Source organism: Rhinopithecus roxellana, chromosome 4 (assembly GCF_007565055.1).
Source record: "Rhinopithecus roxellana isolate Shanxi Qingling chromosome 4, ASM756505v1, whole genome shotgun sequence".
In the NCBI taxonomy this organism is placed as follows: domain Eukaryota; kingdom Metazoa; phylum Chordata; class Mammalia; order Primates; family Cercopithecidae; genus Rhinopithecus; species Rhinopithecus roxellana.
In genome coordinates this window covers 85,877,820-85,898,266 of record NC_044552.1, presented here as the reverse complement: position 1 = coordinate 85,898,266, position 20,447 = coordinate 85,877,820, and the positions used below count along the sequence as shown (strand labels likewise).

The 20,447-nt window shown below is 37.0% G+C and overlaps 1 protein-coding gene across 1 annotated transcript in view; it reads right to left on the bottom strand.

The window, feature by feature from the left end:
- Positions 1 to 1,355: 1,355 nt before the first annotated feature.
- The window catches only part of CD109 (CD109 molecule), a 147,637-nt gene continuing 128,545 nt past the window's right edge, over positions 1,356 to 20,447 (bottom strand). Inside the window, exons 25-33 of the mRNA XM_010372224.2 lie at positions 18,057 to 18,285; positions 16,883 to 17,048; positions 14,960 to 15,150; positions 13,862 to 14,017; positions 12,754 to 12,819; positions 9,889 to 10,031; positions 6,351 to 6,498; positions 4,321 to 4,423; positions 1,356 to 1,816 (exon numbers count right to left, since the gene is read on the bottom strand). Coding sequence (XP_010370526.2) covers positions 1,632 to 1,816; positions 4,321 to 4,423; positions 6,351 to 6,498; positions 9,889 to 10,031; positions 12,754 to 12,819; positions 13,862 to 14,017; positions 14,960 to 15,150; positions 16,883 to 17,048; positions 18,057 to 18,285 — 1,387 coding nt within the window. The 3' untranslated portion in view covers positions 1,356 to 1,631. The remainder of the gene's footprint in view (positions 1,817 to 4,320; positions 4,424 to 6,350; positions 6,499 to 9,888; positions 10,032 to 12,753; positions 12,820 to 13,861; positions 14,018 to 14,959; positions 15,151 to 16,882; positions 17,049 to 18,056; positions 18,286 to 20,447) is intronic.

Below are 20,447 nucleotides of genomic sequence, written 5' to 3'. Positions count from 1 at the left end.
CTTGAGAGAAATGCCATAGAGCTAAAGAGAAAAACTAAACCATTTCTTAGGCTGAGTAAAAGATCATTAATTGTTGACACATATCTAAATTATTTCAGTATATTTAGAAGGCAAAGAAGAAAGGGAGAAGGAAAGAAAAGAAAGAGAGAATGAGGAAAAGAAAAAAGGGGGATTCATCTTTAAAATGTCCATCCAATTGGCCGGGCGCGGTGGCTCAGGCCTGTAATCCCAGCACTTTGGGAGGCCGAGACGGGCGGATCACGAGGTCAGGAGATCGAGACCATCCTGGCTAACACAGTAAAACCCCGTCTCTACTAAAAAATACAAAAAACTAGCCGGGCGAGGTGGCGCGTGCCTGTAGTCCCAGCTACTCGGGAGGCTGAGGCAGGAGAATGGGGTAAACCCGGGAGGCAGAGCTTGTAGTGAGCTGAGATCCGGCCACTGCACTCCAGCCTGGGCAACAGAGCGAGACTCCGTCTCAAAAAAATAAAATAAAATAAAATGTCCATCCAGATAAATTATATTACCCTTCAGAATACAGGGCAACTAAAGATTGAGGTGCTCAGGATTCGGGGATCTTAAAAGTTCACAGCAAGCATCAGATGTCACTAGACAACTGGCAGTCTGATGCTCACACTCCTGAGCCTAGAACAGTTGACACAGGATCCCTGGCCAATGCCAGGGATCTTTAGGTCAGCAATCATGTCAAGATGCTCTGATTCTCCACAAACCCAGCTTCTTTCCCAAACTGCAGGGAGGTTGGTCTGCAGTGACTTATCTAGTATTTTGCTGTACTCCTGGCTCACAGTGTCTCCTGGTCTAGGATCTTCTAATTGAAGTCCCACGAGGCACATATTTCTGTGCTCTCTGACCCCTGAAATAGAGCTGGTGTGGGGCTGAGGATGTGGGAAGGAGACAGCACACCCAGCAGCCCCCAGGGCAGTTTTCAGTATGCTCCTCAACCTCTGAGATAGTGTGCAAAGCACAGGGAAATGTACTGCCCCTCACATTTCTCTACAGAAGAAAAAGAGAGGGAGGGAAACGGCTGGGGTGTGTGATCAGATTTCAAGCAGAAAAAGACCGTGCCACTTAAAAAAAAAAAAAAATTCACCACATAGATTCTAAAAAGAAAGAATTTCCAGTTAAGAAGTATCTACTGAGACCACTGGGCATGGGGTGGGTTGGGGTGGGGTCAGCAGTAGGGTTAGGTTGGAGGTGGGAAGGGAACAGATGAAGCTCCTCCTGCTGGCTGTTTTCTCCCATTCCTGGGGACATCCGTCTTTAAGCACACATGGATGTGTAATAATGCTTAAGAATCTACGTTCATTTCTTTCACAAAATGAGGAGAATACCTATTCTAAAATAACATCTTTATTCTGGAGAAAACAAACACCTCCAAAAAAAATTCTAGAAGATTTTGAGAGGAGAAAATATGGACACACAACTGCATTCATTTTGATCTTCCACACAAAGATCAGGTGAAGAAATCTATGCAGCTATACATACTAGGACCTGTTGTACACCACCCCCCTAACCCCATAGAAAGAAAAAAAAACTGTTTTCAAAATAGAAGCAGTATTCCACTATGAAAACATGTGACTACTGGAAATGTTAGTGTTACACCGAGTCCTTTAAAAATAAATCACAGCCAAAGTTCCAAAAAGTACAGAAGCGTGAAACAAAATAAAAATGACTGAAGGGTGATGATGGGAGCCTACAGCTCCATCCTCACAAGGACGGCAGCCCTGGACGTCGCTGCAAAGGTCACAGGAGGACAGCTTCGCTTCAGAGTTGTAACTTCTCACCGCCTGTCTCCCTGTTCAAAGAAGCAGACATCAGTTCACACGGCTCCCTTGTTTAGAAACCTTGACTTTGCCAAAACATAAGAGCATTTCGATACACTTTTCTGAGTTTTCCATTCTTCACCTAATTTTATTTTTCTTTACAAGAAACAACTGAAATGTCCAAGAATGATCCAAAGTACTAACCAAATCCAAAAGAGAAACAATGCATTCAGTCCAATCTGTCTACCACCAGCAGTTGGCCAGCATTAAAAGACAGCAAATAGACTGCAGCTGCACACTGCAATCACAAGCACCACTTTCATCTCTTACTGCATCAGGGAGAATTTTCAGTTGAGGACTGTTTAACCTCCTCAAGAGTTTATTTTAGGATGACATTCTTTATGCACTCAAATCAAATTCTAATCATTAGAACTACTGAAAAGAGGCATTTACCCTGGGCTCTAGTAAAAAAATACATAAATATGAAGGGAAGACTGCCTATGCAATACCTTGTTTTAAAACACTGAGCATATAGTATCTAAAAGCTAACATGAAAAAACTACATAAAGTACCTATAACACCACAGTAAACTCACTGTAAAACATAAATGAGTTTTATAATGTTTTAAAAACATATTCTATTGTCAAATTTATTCATGATTTTTCAGAGACTGTTGTCCATATTGTAAATGTGTTTTGGGATTATCTAAAATGGGTTGGAAGGTTTAGCTTATTCTGATCTTTCCCATATTTTCATTTTAAAATGGCCTCCTCATAAGTAAGTTGTTTTCCATAAAAATTTGCATAGACTGAATTATTTTTGTTTCTCAAATGTTTAAAATGTTCCCCATGTACCCAAGAAATATAAGTTGGGGAATTTTGCAACTAAGTTAAGTAATAAAGTTGGATAACTAGTTACTGTCACTGGGTCTCCACAGTGTATTCCATCCCTCCACTAGGAACAAAGTGCCACATCACTGTTTCCCAAATGTCCCACAAGAACCTGGGTGAATCCTCTTCCTCAGTGCCAACAGGAGGCAAAAGACAAGAGGAAGTGGCTTGTTGACTAAGAGGAGAGAACTGGTGCTGCATCTTAGTCTTGAATACTCTATGAAGCACTAACAACAATGGGAACAAGTTCATCTCATTTAAAGTGTAATTATTTACAACGACCTAACACACAAAAATGCTCATGCTTCTCATGCATTGTGATGATTCTGAGCCACCACAAGTGCTTATTCAAAATAAGGCATATTACAATTAGAAACATTAGGTCAGAGATCACATACAAAAAGTCACTCTGACTGAACATGGATTCATCCTATTAAACTTGGGCCATCTCCAAACCAGCTCTCTATTTTTACATCCTAAATTTCCATCATTTTATAAAAATGAGTTGCCAGAAAAATCAAAGAAATTCAAGTTATTTTCCAAACAGGCTATATTTTTCTTGATGCACTTTTAAAAATATGTTATCAAGTGTAGGTTTCAGCAAAACACCAGACTCCCTCGATAAAGAAACAGTTAACTCCAGCCAATGCTACTGCATTGCAGATGCTGTTCATGTTCTCTCCTGAAGAAGTCCCATTTTATTTATTATTTGTTATTTATTTATTTACTATTCAAGGGTACATGTACAAGTTTGTTACAAGGGTATATTATGTGATGCTGAGGTTTGGGCTTCTGTTGACCTTGTCACCCAAATAATGAACATAGTACCCAACAGAGAGTGTTTCAGCCCTTGTTCCCCTCTCTCCCTCCCCACTTTTGAAGTCCCCAGTGTCTACTGTTCCCATTTTTATGTGCATGTGTACCCAGTGTTCAGTTCCCACTTATAAGTGAGAACATGGGGTATTTGGTTTTCTGTTTCTGCATTAATTCACTTAGAATAATGGCCTTCCACTGCATCCATGTTGCTGCAAAAGATATAATTTAGTTCTTTTTTACAGCTGTATAGTATTCCATGGTGTACATGTACCACATTTTCTTTATCTAATCCACAGTTTATGGGCACCTAGGGTCAATGCCCTCTTTGCTATTGTGAATTAGTGCTGCAATAAACATATCAGTGCAGGTGTCTTTTTGGTAGAACAATGTATTGTCCTTTGGGTATATACCCAGTAATGAGATTGTGGGGTCAAATGGTAGCTCTACTTTTAGAAGAACTCCCATTTTAAAGCTGGAACCAGATGGAATGGGTGCTTGGAATAGAAGCAATACCTTGCAAATGAAACATAACTGGACTCTCTATGTCAATTTTTCTTTGTAAAGTTTATAATTGTGAGTTAAAAACCTAAAACATGAAAAAATATATCGTGTTTAAATTTCATATGCTAAAACCTATCATGTGACCCTTGTAAATTATCAATAGTCTTCACTGAAATGAAACGCTCACTTGCTGCCTCCCCATCGCCTATACTTCCTCCTACCAAATCCTGCCCTCGCCACAGAACCAATCCAACAGGTGGTCACTTCCAATAAGTGAATGAATGCCTGGCTTAATTTCTAAAGTATTAAGAACTCCAGAGCATACTTACTTGGCTCATAGTAATCCACTATGGACACTGAAGCATCTTGGGTATTTGAAACTTTAAAGTTTCTCACAGCAGGAATATCAACACAAAACTGGGTTTCATTTACCTTGAGAAATGCAAAACAGTCTTAAGGGGTTGGCACACTGTGTGTTCATCATTAAGTAAAGACATTTCTTTTTCTTACCATTTTAGGAAATAGAGACTAACACTTAGGGAGGATTTCCACATGTCAGATACTGCAGTAAGTACTTCCTATGAACTATCTTATTTAACTTGTAAAACAATGCTTACAAAAAGGTATTGTTCTTAGTTCCATTTTGCTGAATGGGATACTGAGAATTAGAGTGGTTAAGTAAGCAGCAAGCCTGAGGGTGCATGCACTTAGATCACCTGTCTCAGATGGTGTACCCCACCCCCAGTTACTACTAATGGCTCACAGCAGCCTCCTTCTCCTGGGAATTGCCCTTAGTTCATGCAAGCCATGTCACCCAGTAGGTGAGGTAACTAAGATGGGGCTGTACTCCACAGCCAATTACTGAGATGGGGTACACAAGGCCAGCCTATCTGTCTCCAAGGGGAATAGATTTGGCCAATTTGGCAAACAACACTCGTTAAAGAATCAGAAATTAGTAAATTCCTTCAAACATTCCCTTATTTGCCAATAGTAGTAAATGAAAAGTCAAACTGACCACTCAAAGAGTACTGGACACTCAAATTAAAATAACCATTAACAAGAGCATCAAAGATAGAAGACAAACTCCAAAACCAATTACACTACTAAATTAAAACCTTAAATTTGTTTTTTAAGTTCCAAATCAGGACCACGGCTTTCGAGCAGTGATTAATGTAAGATAATTCCTAAAGAGTAAAAGAATCTAGAGACTGTTATTTAACATTATATTGAGACTGAATTAGTTTTAACAGGGCTTTAACCAAAGAGGTTTTGAAGTGCTAAAACAAATGAGAACATTCAAGAACTATCTTTTTAAAAGTACATATTTAGCAATATATTTCTGATTCATACTTAGAAAAACTGAAATAAGAAACATCAAACCCACCCATGTAATATGAAATCCTTAGAATACTATGAACTCAATATCAATTCAACCTATGAAGCTCATATAAATGCTATAAGAAAAGAATAAACTTACGTACCACCAGTTTTGAGACATACCAAGCAGAGTCTGGAATTCTTCACTTACCTTCACCTACACATTGTATCCACCTTATTCTCGAATCAGTAGTAGTCATTCAGCGATGGAAAGAGTACATGAAGGTTATGTAATAATTCTATGTCAAGATTAAATCTCTGAGAATAATCCTCCATGATTTAGCACCTAATTTTTCAAGGTAAGAACATTAACCCCTTCAAGGTTTGTTAAAAGCTTCATGGAAGAATTTTAAAATGTGTAATGAAGGCATTCGTCTTCCAGCCAGGCATGGCGGCTCACATCTGTAATCCCAACACTTTGAGAGGCCAAGACCAGAAGATGACTTGAAGCCAGGAGTTCAAAACCAGCCTGGGCAACAAAGTCAGACCCCGTCTCTATAAAAAAAATTCTCAGGAAATTATCTAGGCAAGGTGGCATGCACCTGTGGTCCCAGCTACTCAGGAGCCTGAAGTGGGAGGATCACTTGAGCTCAGGAGTTGGAGGTTGCAGTGAGCTATGATTGCACAACTGCACTCCAGCCTAGGCAATTCCCTGAGGCAAAAAGGCTCTCAAATTCAGATCTGGGCTGAATTGTTTTAATAATAATATGGAAATTTCTATGTATTTCACATCTGGCATGAAATAAAGATTTAGTTATGAAGACCTACATCAGGCTCGTCATTAACACCAACTCTCTAAACTGATTTTATAGTTATGTCTTTCTAATGGAGATAAATATATAGTTGCCATGTTAAACTCATTCAGGGACACAAAAACTTGAAATAACAATGACTTAAAGAAAACATACTTAAAGTAAGGTAGACATCCGAACACAAAACACAGTAGCTTTGTCAACAGGTTACCTTATGTTTTACTACTTACAGAATCTAAATAGAGGTTGAGTTTTCCATGATCATATTCCACTTTCTTCACTGTCTCGCTCAGAGGAATTGTGTCTGAAGGCACCATAAAGCCACTTAGTAGGTTAACTTCCATAAGAGTCATGCCACTCCTAGCTGGGCCCAAAAACCTAAATCAAAGAGGGGAGGATGAATGAAAACTCCCCAGGAAAAACCCACAGCTGTTATCAAATTATCTTCATACAAAAATCAAACCCACCAAATGTTATTCCAAATACTGTTTGAGTTCAAATAAAATTCACTATAGAGAATTTTAAAACAGGTTATCGTTTTCTTACATGTGTGGCAATCTTATAACTTTCAACCATATAAGGAATAATGATACAACAATGTGTTCATCTGACAGATGGTGTGCAATGCCTGCAGTGTAACAGGCTTGTGCTTATAAACTGTGACAGTACAACATACATCCTTTCAACAGACAACTCTATTTTCTAGCGGTGATTCCAAACCAAATTGCACTTTTTCTTTTGTCAAAAGTTGACAGCACCAAACTTCCAAAAAAGCCAGGCCCTGAGAAGGAGGCATCACTTGACCACTTAGTGATAGTCCCATCCAAGTTCTTAGCAACCTTTTATTCGTCTGGTTTTAGAAACATCAGACCAGTAGGGAGAGGCCTTCCCTTTGTTCTCCCATATACTTGAAGAACATTTTGTGTTTTCTTTGGCCACCATGAGGGAATTACAAGCCTTGGAAAGTTTTATTACACTGCATCCTTCTCTCACCTTGTTGCACATGATGTGAGCATCAGAGGATCTGGGCACCAACAACATTTTATCTCCTTAAAAATAAATATTTTTCTAAAATGAATTGATGGCAAGAGCTTTTCATTTGGAGCAGAAGGAGCCCAGCTAAGTGAGTATGGAAAGATGTTTTCCTCCAATTTAAAAGGATCATAGCATTAAGTTAGTACCTGTTGTCCTTTTAAATGGCAAAAGCAAGAAGGGCTGTTAGAAAAATCTTGCTTTTTAGAGCAGAAAACCCATGCCTGCCAAACATGACTGATTGAAAAGCCATAGAGTACAACTGCTGACTTCAGCCGGTTCTGCAGTCCCAAGCAACTGAAACCATCTGCTGGCAATGCACTGAGCCAAAGTAGATGTTATTAAGAACTAATAAATGGATTGAAACTAGAAGTGTTTGCATATGAGAAAAAATATAGATGAGAAAAAAACAGTCAATATGCTTAAACATTTAAAAGCACAATGCAGATTATAGTTTTGGTACATATTAAAAGTACCTTGGTTGATCTGATCTCTTTACCAGCCTGGGGCAGAATTTGTTAAACTATCATGCCACACAGAAAGCCTGGTATGAGGTAAGGTCTTGGACCCTGTTGATAGGATAAAGTGTCTGAAATATCAGGTAATCTTTTTTCTTTTTTTTTAATACTTTAAGTTCTAGGGTACATGTGCACAATGTGCAGGTTTGTTACATATGTATACTTGTGCCATGTTGGTGTGCTGTACCCATCAACTCGTCAGCACCCATCAACTCGTCATTTACATCCTCTTTTTTATAATGTGCTGGTGAAAAAATACACTTAAACATTATTTGTCTTTCATAACAGATTTTTCTCAGAAAACTAGTAGCAGCATTTAAATCCTTTTTATGAAACCCCTACCCTCACATGAAAACATTTCCCTTCTTCAGGCTCTACCTACCACCCAAACTCTGTTGTCCATCTGATTCCTGATGCTTAAGATTGGAAATCCTGCATTCTTACATGAACCCCTATAAATGCTGAGGTCTCTTCATAGTCTGAATCCTGGCTCCACCTCATTTTCCTCATGTTTCTTCACTTGATGTCTCTTAAGAGGTAAAAGTCTCCCTCTCATAACTCCATGAGGGTCTTCTTCTTTGCCCTTTTCAAAATTGGAATTTAAGACTTGCTTAGGGGATTGTTTCCATTAATTTCTGTATCCATCTCAAACAGCAAGTTCCACAAGGGCAGACCTTGTGTCTTTTTTGGCTTACAATTATATTCCCACACCTGACACACAGACACCATGCCTGGCACATAGTAGAGGCTCAACCAATACTTGCTAAGGGAATAAATAAATGAATGAGAAAAAGCAGGAATAGGCAGGGCACAGTGGCTCATGCCTGTAAGCCCAGCACTTTGGGAGGCCAATGCAGGAAGATTGCTTGAGGCCAGGAATTTGAGAAAAGCAGGGATAATAATAACACATACTTTACAGAGTTACTGTAAGAATTAAATGATATGCACGTAAAAGTGTTTGGTTCAGTGCCTGGCATATAAGATTGTAATTACTGTAGGTTGTTATTGTTTATAATAATAATAATAACTTGAAGTTGTTATTCTATAACAGAGACCAATTGGAAGACTAGTAAAAAATAATTGGAGTCCCACTTTCTTCTCAGCTGAAAAGGATGCCACTGCAGAGATTCTGATATCCCCTTACTGCTGGCCCAAAATGCCCAAGAAGGTGAAGAATGGGACATATGTGGGACATTTTACCCCAAAATCATGAACAAGAAGGTCCAAAGATAAAGACAGACAGTAGCGGTAATGGCGGAGACTGAGTCCAGGCAATGGCTGTGACGGCTGGCCACCTGGATGAACACCCAGAGATGACCTTGAAGAACATCTGCCAGCTCAGGACCACACCAGGGACTTCTAGTTCAACAATAAGCTCAGTGAAACCAGGACACTATGGGATATTTTAGAAGAGCAAACAGCAGCTCCTCAATGCCAGTGCATCTTTAAGTCCCAGCTCAAGACCAAATAAGGCAGATGTAACAGAATAGATTCACGAAAGAAAAAAATGTGAAGCCTCTATTCAAAAACTTTCACAAGGAGTGTGCTCAAATTCCTGTGTGCAGTGGAATGACCAAAACTCTGCAGCTTCCCAGTCTTACTGTGAAGTCGGTAGGGTTGAGGTAGAACCCTTTTTCTTTATTACTTAACAAGATTCTCAGATGCTTTGGATATAGAACAATTTAAGAGTCAACTTGAAAAGTACTCCCAGAAGCTTCAGTTGTTAAGTGTCTAATTATCTAGTATGAGAAACTCCTAAACTGGAATATTTTCAATGTATCTAAATAAAAACTATCCTCTTGATTGAATTTGCATGTTATCATAAAGTTTTGGGTTAAATGCCTAACAGTTAAAGTTCAGTATGAACCTGAAATAATTATTTCAACAGAAAAATAACTCGTAACAAGAAATAACCACTCTAAGTATTAAATATGATTTCCTAAATTAGACCTGAGTTTTATTAATTTATATACACACTGTTCTATTCAAATTTGTTATACATTCAGGGAAAACCTGTAAATAATTTTTGTATGCATCTAATAAATGCTTGAATATAATTAGTAGTATTTCTAGTTTGTAATCTGAAGTGTAGTACATAATTGAATTCTTTGTTCAATATAACTTCTTATATTGATATAGTTAGACAACTATACATAATTAAACCTTCAAGTCTATTTTCTAAAGGAAAAAAAGAAGAGAGACCTAAGCAGACACTTACCTTGTACACACATTCAAATCCACATGATTGAGATCATCTTTATTTTCTTTTACAGCAACATCTAAATCAAAGGCTTCTTGATTTTGGATAGATCTTCGTCTTCTAGAAGACCCAGAATCCTTCACATTATATACAACATTGAGCTGTAAAAAATAAACTAGCATAAATAACAAATTGGACATAAACTTCTATCATTATGCCTTCTAAATACTGTATTAGGTAATGATTCTCTTTGGATGGACCCAGTAAGATTTTTAATCTTCAAACTAGAAAAAAAATAATTTTACTTGCTAACAAAGTATCACTATTAACAAGTAGTATTACAATTTATAAAATTATTTTTAAATGGAGAATTTTGTTAGGTAATATTCCAAAACAAGTACAATAACACACCATGGGTGATATTTGAGGATAATGTTTTGTCAAAGAGGGTAAACATTCCCTTGAGGAAAAAACCATCTTGAGAGCATTCACTAATTTCTAAGGAAATTAGTTGCCCAAAAGGAGTCATTTCTCTCTAACTAGAACTTCAGAAACTCTCAGTATGATAAATCAAAACTAAAACATTGAAGAGCCTTAGCTGAACATTGCTGAGGATTCTTTTTGTTCATACAACATTTGTCAAAGATGATAAAATAAATGACAGCTTTCAAGTCAACTGGGTCTTTCTTGGCATCTACTCTGTACCCACCACTGATGTTAAAGGTGCTGTAGACATAATGGGAGAGCCTGAGGACCTGCGTCTTTCTCAAAGGGATCCTAAATCAGAAGCTTAGGAATGTACTCAAAACTTGCTAGTCCAGTCTCATCCCCGGATGGATTGGAATCTACTTAAATGTTTTACCTCATCCCCTTTTTTATAACAAGGTTCGTAAAGCTTACTGTTGCTTTGTAAGGTTGTATTTTCTTTTAACTTATACCTAACACACATACACATATGCACATGTGCATACACACACACACACCTCAGAACTAACATCTAATATCCCTCATGGATATGCACACTTAAAAAAATCCTCTAAGCCTTCATTTTTCAAATCTAAAAGTTGCAGTCTTCTTATTCTGCCACAATCCAAACTCATATAATCCTTCATCCACTTGATCCTTCTGGTTATCTTACTTTGGACACTTGTCAACTCTTCCTTAAAGTATAACAATTAAATTATAGAGTATTCCTGAAGCAATTGAAGAATAGTCTCATAAAATTGGAGAGATGCTCTCTATTATTTCCATCATTCCCTTTTCAGTGGCATGCAATTATCCCTTTAGAGACCAATGCTATCAGGAAACAAACAAGGACTACTCTATTTGTCTCTCAGGTCATAATTAATGCCCATCCATAACTAAGTATTAGGGTTTACATTTGGCAATAAAGCTCAACTGCTCACTCAGGGAACTTTAAAAGATCTTGCAGTTTATTTCCAACAGTTTAGTATTTTATTACCCAAAAGAGGGTAATATTTACTGCAAACTCATGAGTTTTCTTTGCCTTCCTTTTTCCAGAGCACGTATAAAAATATCAACTGTAAGAAATCTCAATACCCATTTCTGGGTGTCCAACTTCTTTGTAATTTTTTTTCCTCCCTCATGAGAAGTGCCTACTGGTCCCTTCCTTTTGTTTTCTGCATTTTGAGATCGACATGGGATTGATGAACATTCTGACCAGCAAGTACCACATTTACCCCTGTGTGCTTCAAGCCTCAAGTAAAACCTCACTTGGTTTCAGTAATTTCTCTACATTTGGTTTATCAAAAATGAATTCCAACCAACTTGGTGATTTAAGTACATATAGTTTTTCAATTTTTATCTAGAATACACAGCATATTTACTTTTGGATTTACTCTTGGATTGCAAGACAGTTTGAGAATGAGAATTTTCCCATGGTCTTTGTTAGTAAAGATCGAAAAAAATTGTTTACTTTCTCTTTCTGACCTTTTCACTAAATACCATTCCTTTTCACTGTGATCATTTTTCCTTTAGTTTTAAAAAATGTGTACTGTATTCTGAGTGTAATGCAAAATAATCTTAGAATTATTTGGAAGTTTCTAAATTATACCTGTTTAGCAAGGTATACCTGCCCTACTCAGCAAGTATATCTGCTCTCTCAACTAGAATGATAGTGCTGGTTTTTGAAAAAAGTACTTTTTCTCCATAATAGCCATTTTTTTCCTTTCTCAGTAAGTGTTTCAATGTTTTTGTTTGGTTGTTTGGTTGTTTGTTTCTACCCAAGCATGCAACCATTTTTGGTCCTATCACATATCATCTTGAGGTTCTAATGAGATGATTTTAAAGTCCTCAATATTTTTATGTACTATTTAGTGTAATGATTATCTTATTCAGTATTTTTCATACTATTTCCATTTTTATTGTAGCTCCTGCTGTACCATAAAACTGTAGATTTCTTTAGATTTTCTTTCTGTACCAGAGGATTGAACATAATTATGCTCTAACTGTTATATTTACTATTATGAGATTTTATATTAAAGGGACACAATTCCTCCCCTCAAGTCAATAATTCTACCATGTTGACTTTCATATTCTCAGATGAACATTAAGAAATCGTAAGTAAAACATGTATTTATTATCAGGAATCATATTGGAGGACATTAACCCTCACTTCAAAAAGCAAATAATCTCCAAGAACTATTTTTCAAATAGAAAATCAATCTATATAATTGCTCTCTATTCACTGGCTGCCAACATCTCTAATACTTTTTATTAAAGACAGTGATATATCTTGCTTAAGTCATAGATGTAAATTATTAAGAATTATATTCAAGTTACCTAAGATTTAGCAAAGCCCCGAACCAAATAATTATTATAAAAAGTCATATTTAACTTTAAAAAATAAGCATCATTACATACCTGACAAATAGCAAATCCAAAACCATTTGCGGAAATATTAACTGCAGTTGGCTGTACCACAGCAAGCTGAATCAAGGTGAAAAAAAGTGAATGAGGCTAATTTTCCATATCTAGATCCTTCCAAGTAGCACAACAGATCAGTCCTATCCCTCATTAGGAGCAGAAGCAATCACTGACAGCACTAAGAGCTTTATACTGTCTCACATATCAAAAGCTATGGGTCAAATAGGTAAGCAAGGTGATGGAAGGAAATGTGCACACTCCCCAAGCTCCCTCACCTCTGTTCATGGGAGGGCACATTAGTGCTACTGACAAGTCTGTCCTCCAGTGCTACTGACAAGAAACTAAAGTTATCTCCCTTCCCTGACCTCCCTTAATCAAGGCCTAATCCCCTGGCTTTCCCAGGAGCACAATAACACATTGTCTATGACTGTGCCTAACTTTATTCCTTCTTTTCCTTTATCATCACCACTCTTCCTCACTTTCGAGAATTGAAGTTATCACCTTCATCCATTGTACTCAACCTCCCACAAATTTATCAAGGGAATAAAGTTAAGAACTAACATATTCTTTTATTCCAGTTAAAGTAAGATTTCTACTACTGGTTCTGTCAATTCTCCTAAGAAGACATGTGGAGCAGCTGAAAAGAACATGGTCTTTGGAATGATGAGTTCAAATCCTAGCTCTACTGTTACTAGTAACATGATCTTGAGCAAGTCACTTAACCACTCTCAGCCTCAGTTTTATCATATGTATGACAGGGATAAATGTACTTACTTCTTAGTTACTTTGAGAAGTAAATGCAATAGCATATGTAAAGTAATCTAGCACAGTGCCTATGAAGAACAGAAACTCAACAGGGTTCTATGTTCATTCCTTTCTCAATGTTACAGTGCCCGTGTTTTCTCCTGTTCCACCAATCTTTCCAAAGTTCCCCGCCCTTCCAGAGCTCAGTAAATTCAACCAAAGGAGGGCACCACTTCTCCCTATTCCTCTACAGAGCTCTGGAAACAAGTCTTTGTTGAAATCAACAGATTACAGATAAAGCAGTATTCCAGCATAAAGAATTGTCTACACTGATTTTTAAATAACTGCCCCTTGTGCACACCTCTGCTGTCTGAAGGAGTAAGCGGTTGTGTGTGTCAATCAGAAACTTTATAGGACTTGGTGAGCTAGGCCCCGTCACAGTCACTTGGATATTTGTCCTTTCTGTATTCATTAGGGATGCAAATTCAGACAGAGCCTTTAAAGCCACAATGGTATCCTGTTGAGGGGAAAAAAAAACATTTGTACATACAAGTATATGTCAAGGTGTTCAAAGAGTAAATTTAGTAGTGTTTTGTTGCTGGACATTCAACCACCTTTCTTCACAGTGGAATGCTCCCTGACTCATATTTGAATCTCCTTGGCCTAAAGCACAGGAGAGGCTCAGAAAATGTTTGCTGAAATGTTTTATAGTTTTTAGTGTACAGATCTTACTGATTTTTGTCAGATTAATCCCTAAATAGTTCACATTTTATGCTACTTTGATTTGAGTTTCCATTGTTCATATATACATACAATGGATTTCTGAATACTGATATTTTATACCACAGTGTTACTAAACTCACTTGTTAATCCTAGTAGCATTTTTGCACATAAATGAACATATTATCAATAAATTAAAAGTTTCAGTTTTTCCTTTCCAAAAAGAAGAAAAGAAAATAGAAAATATTTGCTATATGGAACTGAACATCTACTCTTATATCAGTTACCACAGATGAAAAATGGCAAATGTAGATGGGGAACAAATTGATTTATTACATATAAATATCAGATATAAAATTCATAATAATGAGGAGAAAAAAATTAAAATCAGTGAATTTAGCCTTTTGCTTAAGTTCCTAAACTTTGAAACTGCAAAGTAATTTTAAGAAATCAAGGAAAAAATGCAATCAAATACTTTAATATATATTTTAATATATAATATATAATTTATATATATTATAATATATACATTTATTTTTATATTTTATTATATTAAATATTTATGATATATATAATTTTATATATACAAATTTATACATAATTTTAATATAAATTTTATATATAATTATATAATAAAATGTTATGTTTTATATTTTATTAGATATATAAAATACATCTAACAAGAAAATATGTATTATATATACTATAGTTTAAAGGGAAAAAAACTATCATCTCTCACCTGAGTAGATGCAAAACCACCCAAGCTATTTCTTTGCCTGCTTAGCCACCTCATAATTGGGATTCCCTCAGAAGTCTGAAATTGCAGGAAGTGTGAGAGCAGTGCATAGGCTGCCACTTCAATATCCAGGGAGCGTGGCTGCCAGGAATCAGAAAGTTTGGACTCTGATGACACCCAGAATTGCATGCCTCCTACAAGAGAAAAATAAAAACATTCTGATCAATTATCCAGAAAAATTACATTTTATACAATTAAATATTCCTACTCTGGTCCAAGTTGTACTTAAGTAGCATAAAAATATATATATTTGTATACATGTATTTATTTATGCCAAACATGTATTTATTTATCACAAACACACACACACATACATATGTATACATGTGCCTATATGTCACTTTTTTAAACTACTATAAGTTAAGTATATCTTATCCAAAAAGCTTGGGGTCAGAAGTGTGTCCAATTTCTGTTATGTTTGAATTTTTGGAATATTTACAGAATACATACATTCCAAAATCTGAAATGCTCAAAAATCTGAAACTTTCTGAGCACTGATATAATACTCAAAGGAAATGCTCATTGGAGCATTTTGGATTTCAGATTTTTGGATTAGGGATGCTCAACCTATATATTTATAAATTTTCATCCCTTTCCCATTGCCTACATTTGAGGATGTTTTCATGAAAATAATTTTCCTAAGAGAAATTCCATAAGTTTGGCTCAAGGCTAAATAGCTACAAATAAAAGGAAAAAAATAATATATTCCAGAAGATAATATACATTACTTATCCGACCAGGCCATCCCCAAAATATTTTAGGACACATTGAAAAGAATCCTATTCTGGGAATCTGCCATTAACTAGCTCTACTATTCTGGGAAGACTCTCCCATTTTCATTATCTGAAGGTTGGTGTTATGAGTTTGAGGTTCAAGCCCCCAAGAAAAAAATTAGGAACCCCAGCCAACTCAACAACCTTCCTAGAGATAATTCTGCTCTAGCCCCCAGAGGACCATCCCACTTGGTGCCCTCTCTCAAATATTACTATTTAGATGATGACTACACGTAGGTGGAATATTACATAACTACCACTTAGCCAAGCAGACAAGAAGAAAAAATGTCAAAGACTGCTTTAGCCTCTACGCAATAATCTTCTAGTCCCCAACTTTGGAATAGGTATAACAAGGATTCAATCTAAGTTACTGTTAATACAATATTTTTTACAGTCTCAGAAGAAGCCTCTAAACACTTTCCACAATTATCCCTTCTTGAATTAACAGAAATTTGAATCACTGGACATTATCTTATTTCTGCCAACCCACTCCCATCTCTCTGTTTCTTACACATGCACACACACACATACACACACACACCTGGATCCCTGTCTACTTTATATATAAAATACACATAATCCACTTATTAGCAGCGTTTTTGGTATTCACATTTCTTTTAATTAGCATTTTAGTTCCTATTTTTGAGCATTTGCTATGCAGCAGCATTGCACATTAATCCTCACAGCCACTCTAAAATAGGTGTTACTCCCACTTTACAGTTGATAAAACCGAACCTCATAAAGGTAAGTTGCAGAACCAGAATTTGAATCTAAGTCTGTCCAGAACCCAAGGTCTTAGAAAACTACAAGGCTGCCAAACCTGAAATAGTATCAGACACTCAAAGGGTAAGTGACATAGGGCATGATATATCTAGAATAAAGAGACATCTGAGCCCTGAAATTCTGTAGAAAAAAAACCCTGGGGAGACCAGAAGTATTGTGGCCATGTCAGGCCCATCCTGATCTCATTGTGTGTTTTACTTTTCACCAAAAGATGCAGATGTGATCAATTTCAAACCTGGCTAAAAATTTTTCTCACGTAAGTTATATATTTCATAATGCATAACAACCTCAAGTGGGCCCAGCACATTACCTTCTTGTTCTGCTCTCCAAGTCAGCATATTCAAAGCTTCCTTCGCTTTAGGACTCCCCACTGATGACAATGCATAAGCTATAAGAGCTAGAGTATAATTGTCTGAAATTCCTCTGCTGAATTCAGACTCCAAAAAATGGATAGACTCTTGCACATCAATGTTAGGCTTGGAAGAAAAAAAGTATATTTTTTACTATCCAAAGTAACCCCTTACCACATATTGAAACAAAAAGTACTTTGAAACAAGCATTTAAAAAATAAGTTCCGTGTCTATGAAGCACCTGACCTTGTCCTAGGCAATGAAAATCAACCATGATCATTGACATTTAAAGATTTGCCATGCATTTTGAAAATAATACTTTTTTTCAGTTTTTATAACAGGCATCATTACCTAGAAGAAAAAAAAGTAGAGCTTTTGCCAGTGTTTCTCCCACTCAGTATCATAAACTCACACAAGAACAGCAAACTGCTTGAGAAATACATTTCTTATATTTGATCTCTGTTATTGCAGCTCTAAGTTCAGGAAAAGTTTAGCTTCTACATGCCTAGTAGTAGAATAGGAAAATAGTGGGGGGCCTAATAAAGAGAATGGCTTTGGTGATCTCATAAAATGCAGTAGGCAATAAGCAGTAAAGGTATCAATCACCAGGACAGCTCTGGAGCAAACTTAAGCTCGTCAGCATACCTTTCCATGCATACTCATTCTCATCCAGGCATCCATGCCCATTCAACACACTTTTCAGGGTATGGGTGTTCTCAGCACTAAATTAACAGATATTGTAACTGTTCCATGATGTTTTAGAAATAAAAAATCCTTCACAATCTAAACTTGCTAGAACACATTGTCAAATTTTAAATAATTTTCTTTCCCCTCAGAAATTAACTTTTTCAATGATAAAACATGTATTGACTTACCTTACCAATAGCAAGTACAATACATACATTAAAAAGCATTTTTAGAATTATTTTAGTTATTCCGAAAGAGTGGGTTAATGTTTTTATTCTCAGACTTTGGAACATGGCCACAAATGCAAAGCAAAAGAGTACTCAAATTCAGATTTCACATGTGCTGTAAAATTGCAACTTGTTAAGTTTCCACACACATATTTGACCCATTAAGACCTACCTTCCTTGAATTTCCCATCTATCATGTATTAAATTAAAGATGAAATACCTGATACTTTCTATATCCCAGGAGAGAAGTTACAATATAGGCTGTAAGTGTTACTGGACTTTTATTGCCACCTTGAAGCTCGCTATGAATCACTCTTCCTGGCTCCCAAAATTCACCGTTGGATTTCTGACGTTCTTTAAGCCAAGTGTATGTTCTGTGTAACACATTCTGATCAATATCTATGTAAGGATCGGCTTCAAGGAAACATCTTAAAACAAAAGCTGACAACCTTTATGAAAAGGGAAAAAAAAATACATAAAATGCACTTTATAAGGTCCACCAAATAACACTGAGCAAGCAAAACAACACTTTTTCCCCATCAGAGGATTCACCGAAGGGGGAATCACTGAAGATAGAACAAAGGAAAGAAAAAAAGCAAAAAAGAAAGAGCAAAGGGACAAGGTAAGCAACTCTCTCTAGCAGGCAGACCTGGTTTCCACTTGAGCTTGGCCAAGAAATTCCATGTTGACTCAAAAATTTCAGATTTGAAAAGGAATTTAGAAATTATGTAATCCAGATCCATTATTTTGTAGACTGAGAATTTGACAGTCCAACAGAGTTAAATAAATTGTCCAAGGTTATTCATCCTTGGACCGTTCTAGATATTTACCAAAGAAGAGCTCCAACACACTTCACTCAACCCCAAAGCTGTGGATGAAGAATGTACACATAGTTCACAAGCAAACTGTAGTACTTCAAGTGGGGGAAATATTTTTCTCTCCTATAGAAGGGGAGTTAGCCAACTGCAGCCTGTGGGCCAAATCTGCCTGACCCAAATCTGGCCCTCAAGCTGAATACGGCTCAGGGCCTGTTTATGTGTGCACCACCCCAGCCCCCACCTGCCAAATTAAAAGGAGAAGGAAAAGAAAAAAACAAAGACAGGAAAGAAAGAGGGAGGAGAGGGAGGAAGAGGGAAGAGCATGCAACAGAGACTCTACATGGCCCGAAATGCCTGAAATACTTACAATCTGACCCTTTACAGAAAAGTTGGCCAGTCCCTGCTACAAAACACTATACTGAGGTAAAAAGAACATCAAGCACTAAAACACTGAAAGCTTTCTATTTATGGTTCTATATCCTGACTCAGGCCAAGGCCAAGAGAAAATGTGAAGCAGATCTGTTTCATGTTATATAAAGTTTCGTGTGGTAAACATTACTAATATTCAATAATATCCAGTTCTCTTTTACTTTGGTTACACAGAGGAATTCACTTTCCTGCCCCAATGAGGTTAGGCATAGCCATGTGACCAGCTCTGAGAAGGACAAAATGAGTAGAAATGATACATTCAGGATGAAGTCTCTAATTGCCAGTGCTATAGATTCCAGCCTCCTCTTTCCGGGCTGTGGCAAACCTGGAGCCTCCTACTGGAGACGTGGACTTGTTGGCAGCCGCAGAGCCCCCTGCTGACCACAATGGAAAGGCAGCATGAACAAGAAATCCCTTCACTGTTAATTGCTTAGATTGAGTAGGTTGGTTGTTGCCACAGCACTCCTAGTCTATCCTGATTGATACAGTGAGTTAATCTTTTTCTCAGTAAAATAGGACATTGAAGATAAGTACAAGAAGAAAGATTAATCATCCAAAATCAGCCACATAGAAATTCCAGTCTGGAGGAAACTGGCCGTTCATACTTAATTCCATCAGTGTTTGTTTTTCACACACACACATAAAATCTTAAAGAAACTACCTTGGGCCGGGCGCGGTGGCTCAAGCCTGTAATCCCAGCACTTTGGGAGGCCGAGACGGGTGGATCGCGAGGTCAGGAGATCGAGACCATCCTGGCTAACACGGCGAAACCCCGTCTCTACTAAAAAATACAAAAAACTAGCCGGGCGAGTTGGCGGGTGCCTGTAGTCCCAGCTACTTGGGAGGCTGAGGCAGGAGAATGGCGTAAACCCGGGAGGCGGAGCTTGCAGTGAGCTGAGATCCGGCCACTGCACTCCAGCCTGGGCGACAGAGCGAGACTCCGTCTCAAAAAAAAAAAAAAAAAAAAAAAAAAAAAAAAAAAAAAAAAAAAAAAAGAAACTACCTTGACTGCATTAACACAACACTTGTATTAGTCATGGAAGATTAAGAAAAAAGCTGTGCCACAATCACCCGGCATTTCTAACTGATTTTATCAGCTGCACCATCATCATAAAGTATTTTTATTTCTGTTTCTTACACACACACACACACACACAAAGAGGATTTATAACTTATCTTTTCTAAATAAAAACATTTGATTTGTTAATGTTTGAAAATAATACTTTAAAAAGAAAATTTCTTTCTTTTTAAAGCAACCTCCCAGTCTACAATATATAGAGATATATCTGTCAATTTCATGGTTATTGTGACCTAGTGAAAGCCCATTCCATGACACAGATTTGTTCAGTTGGCAAAAACACTTA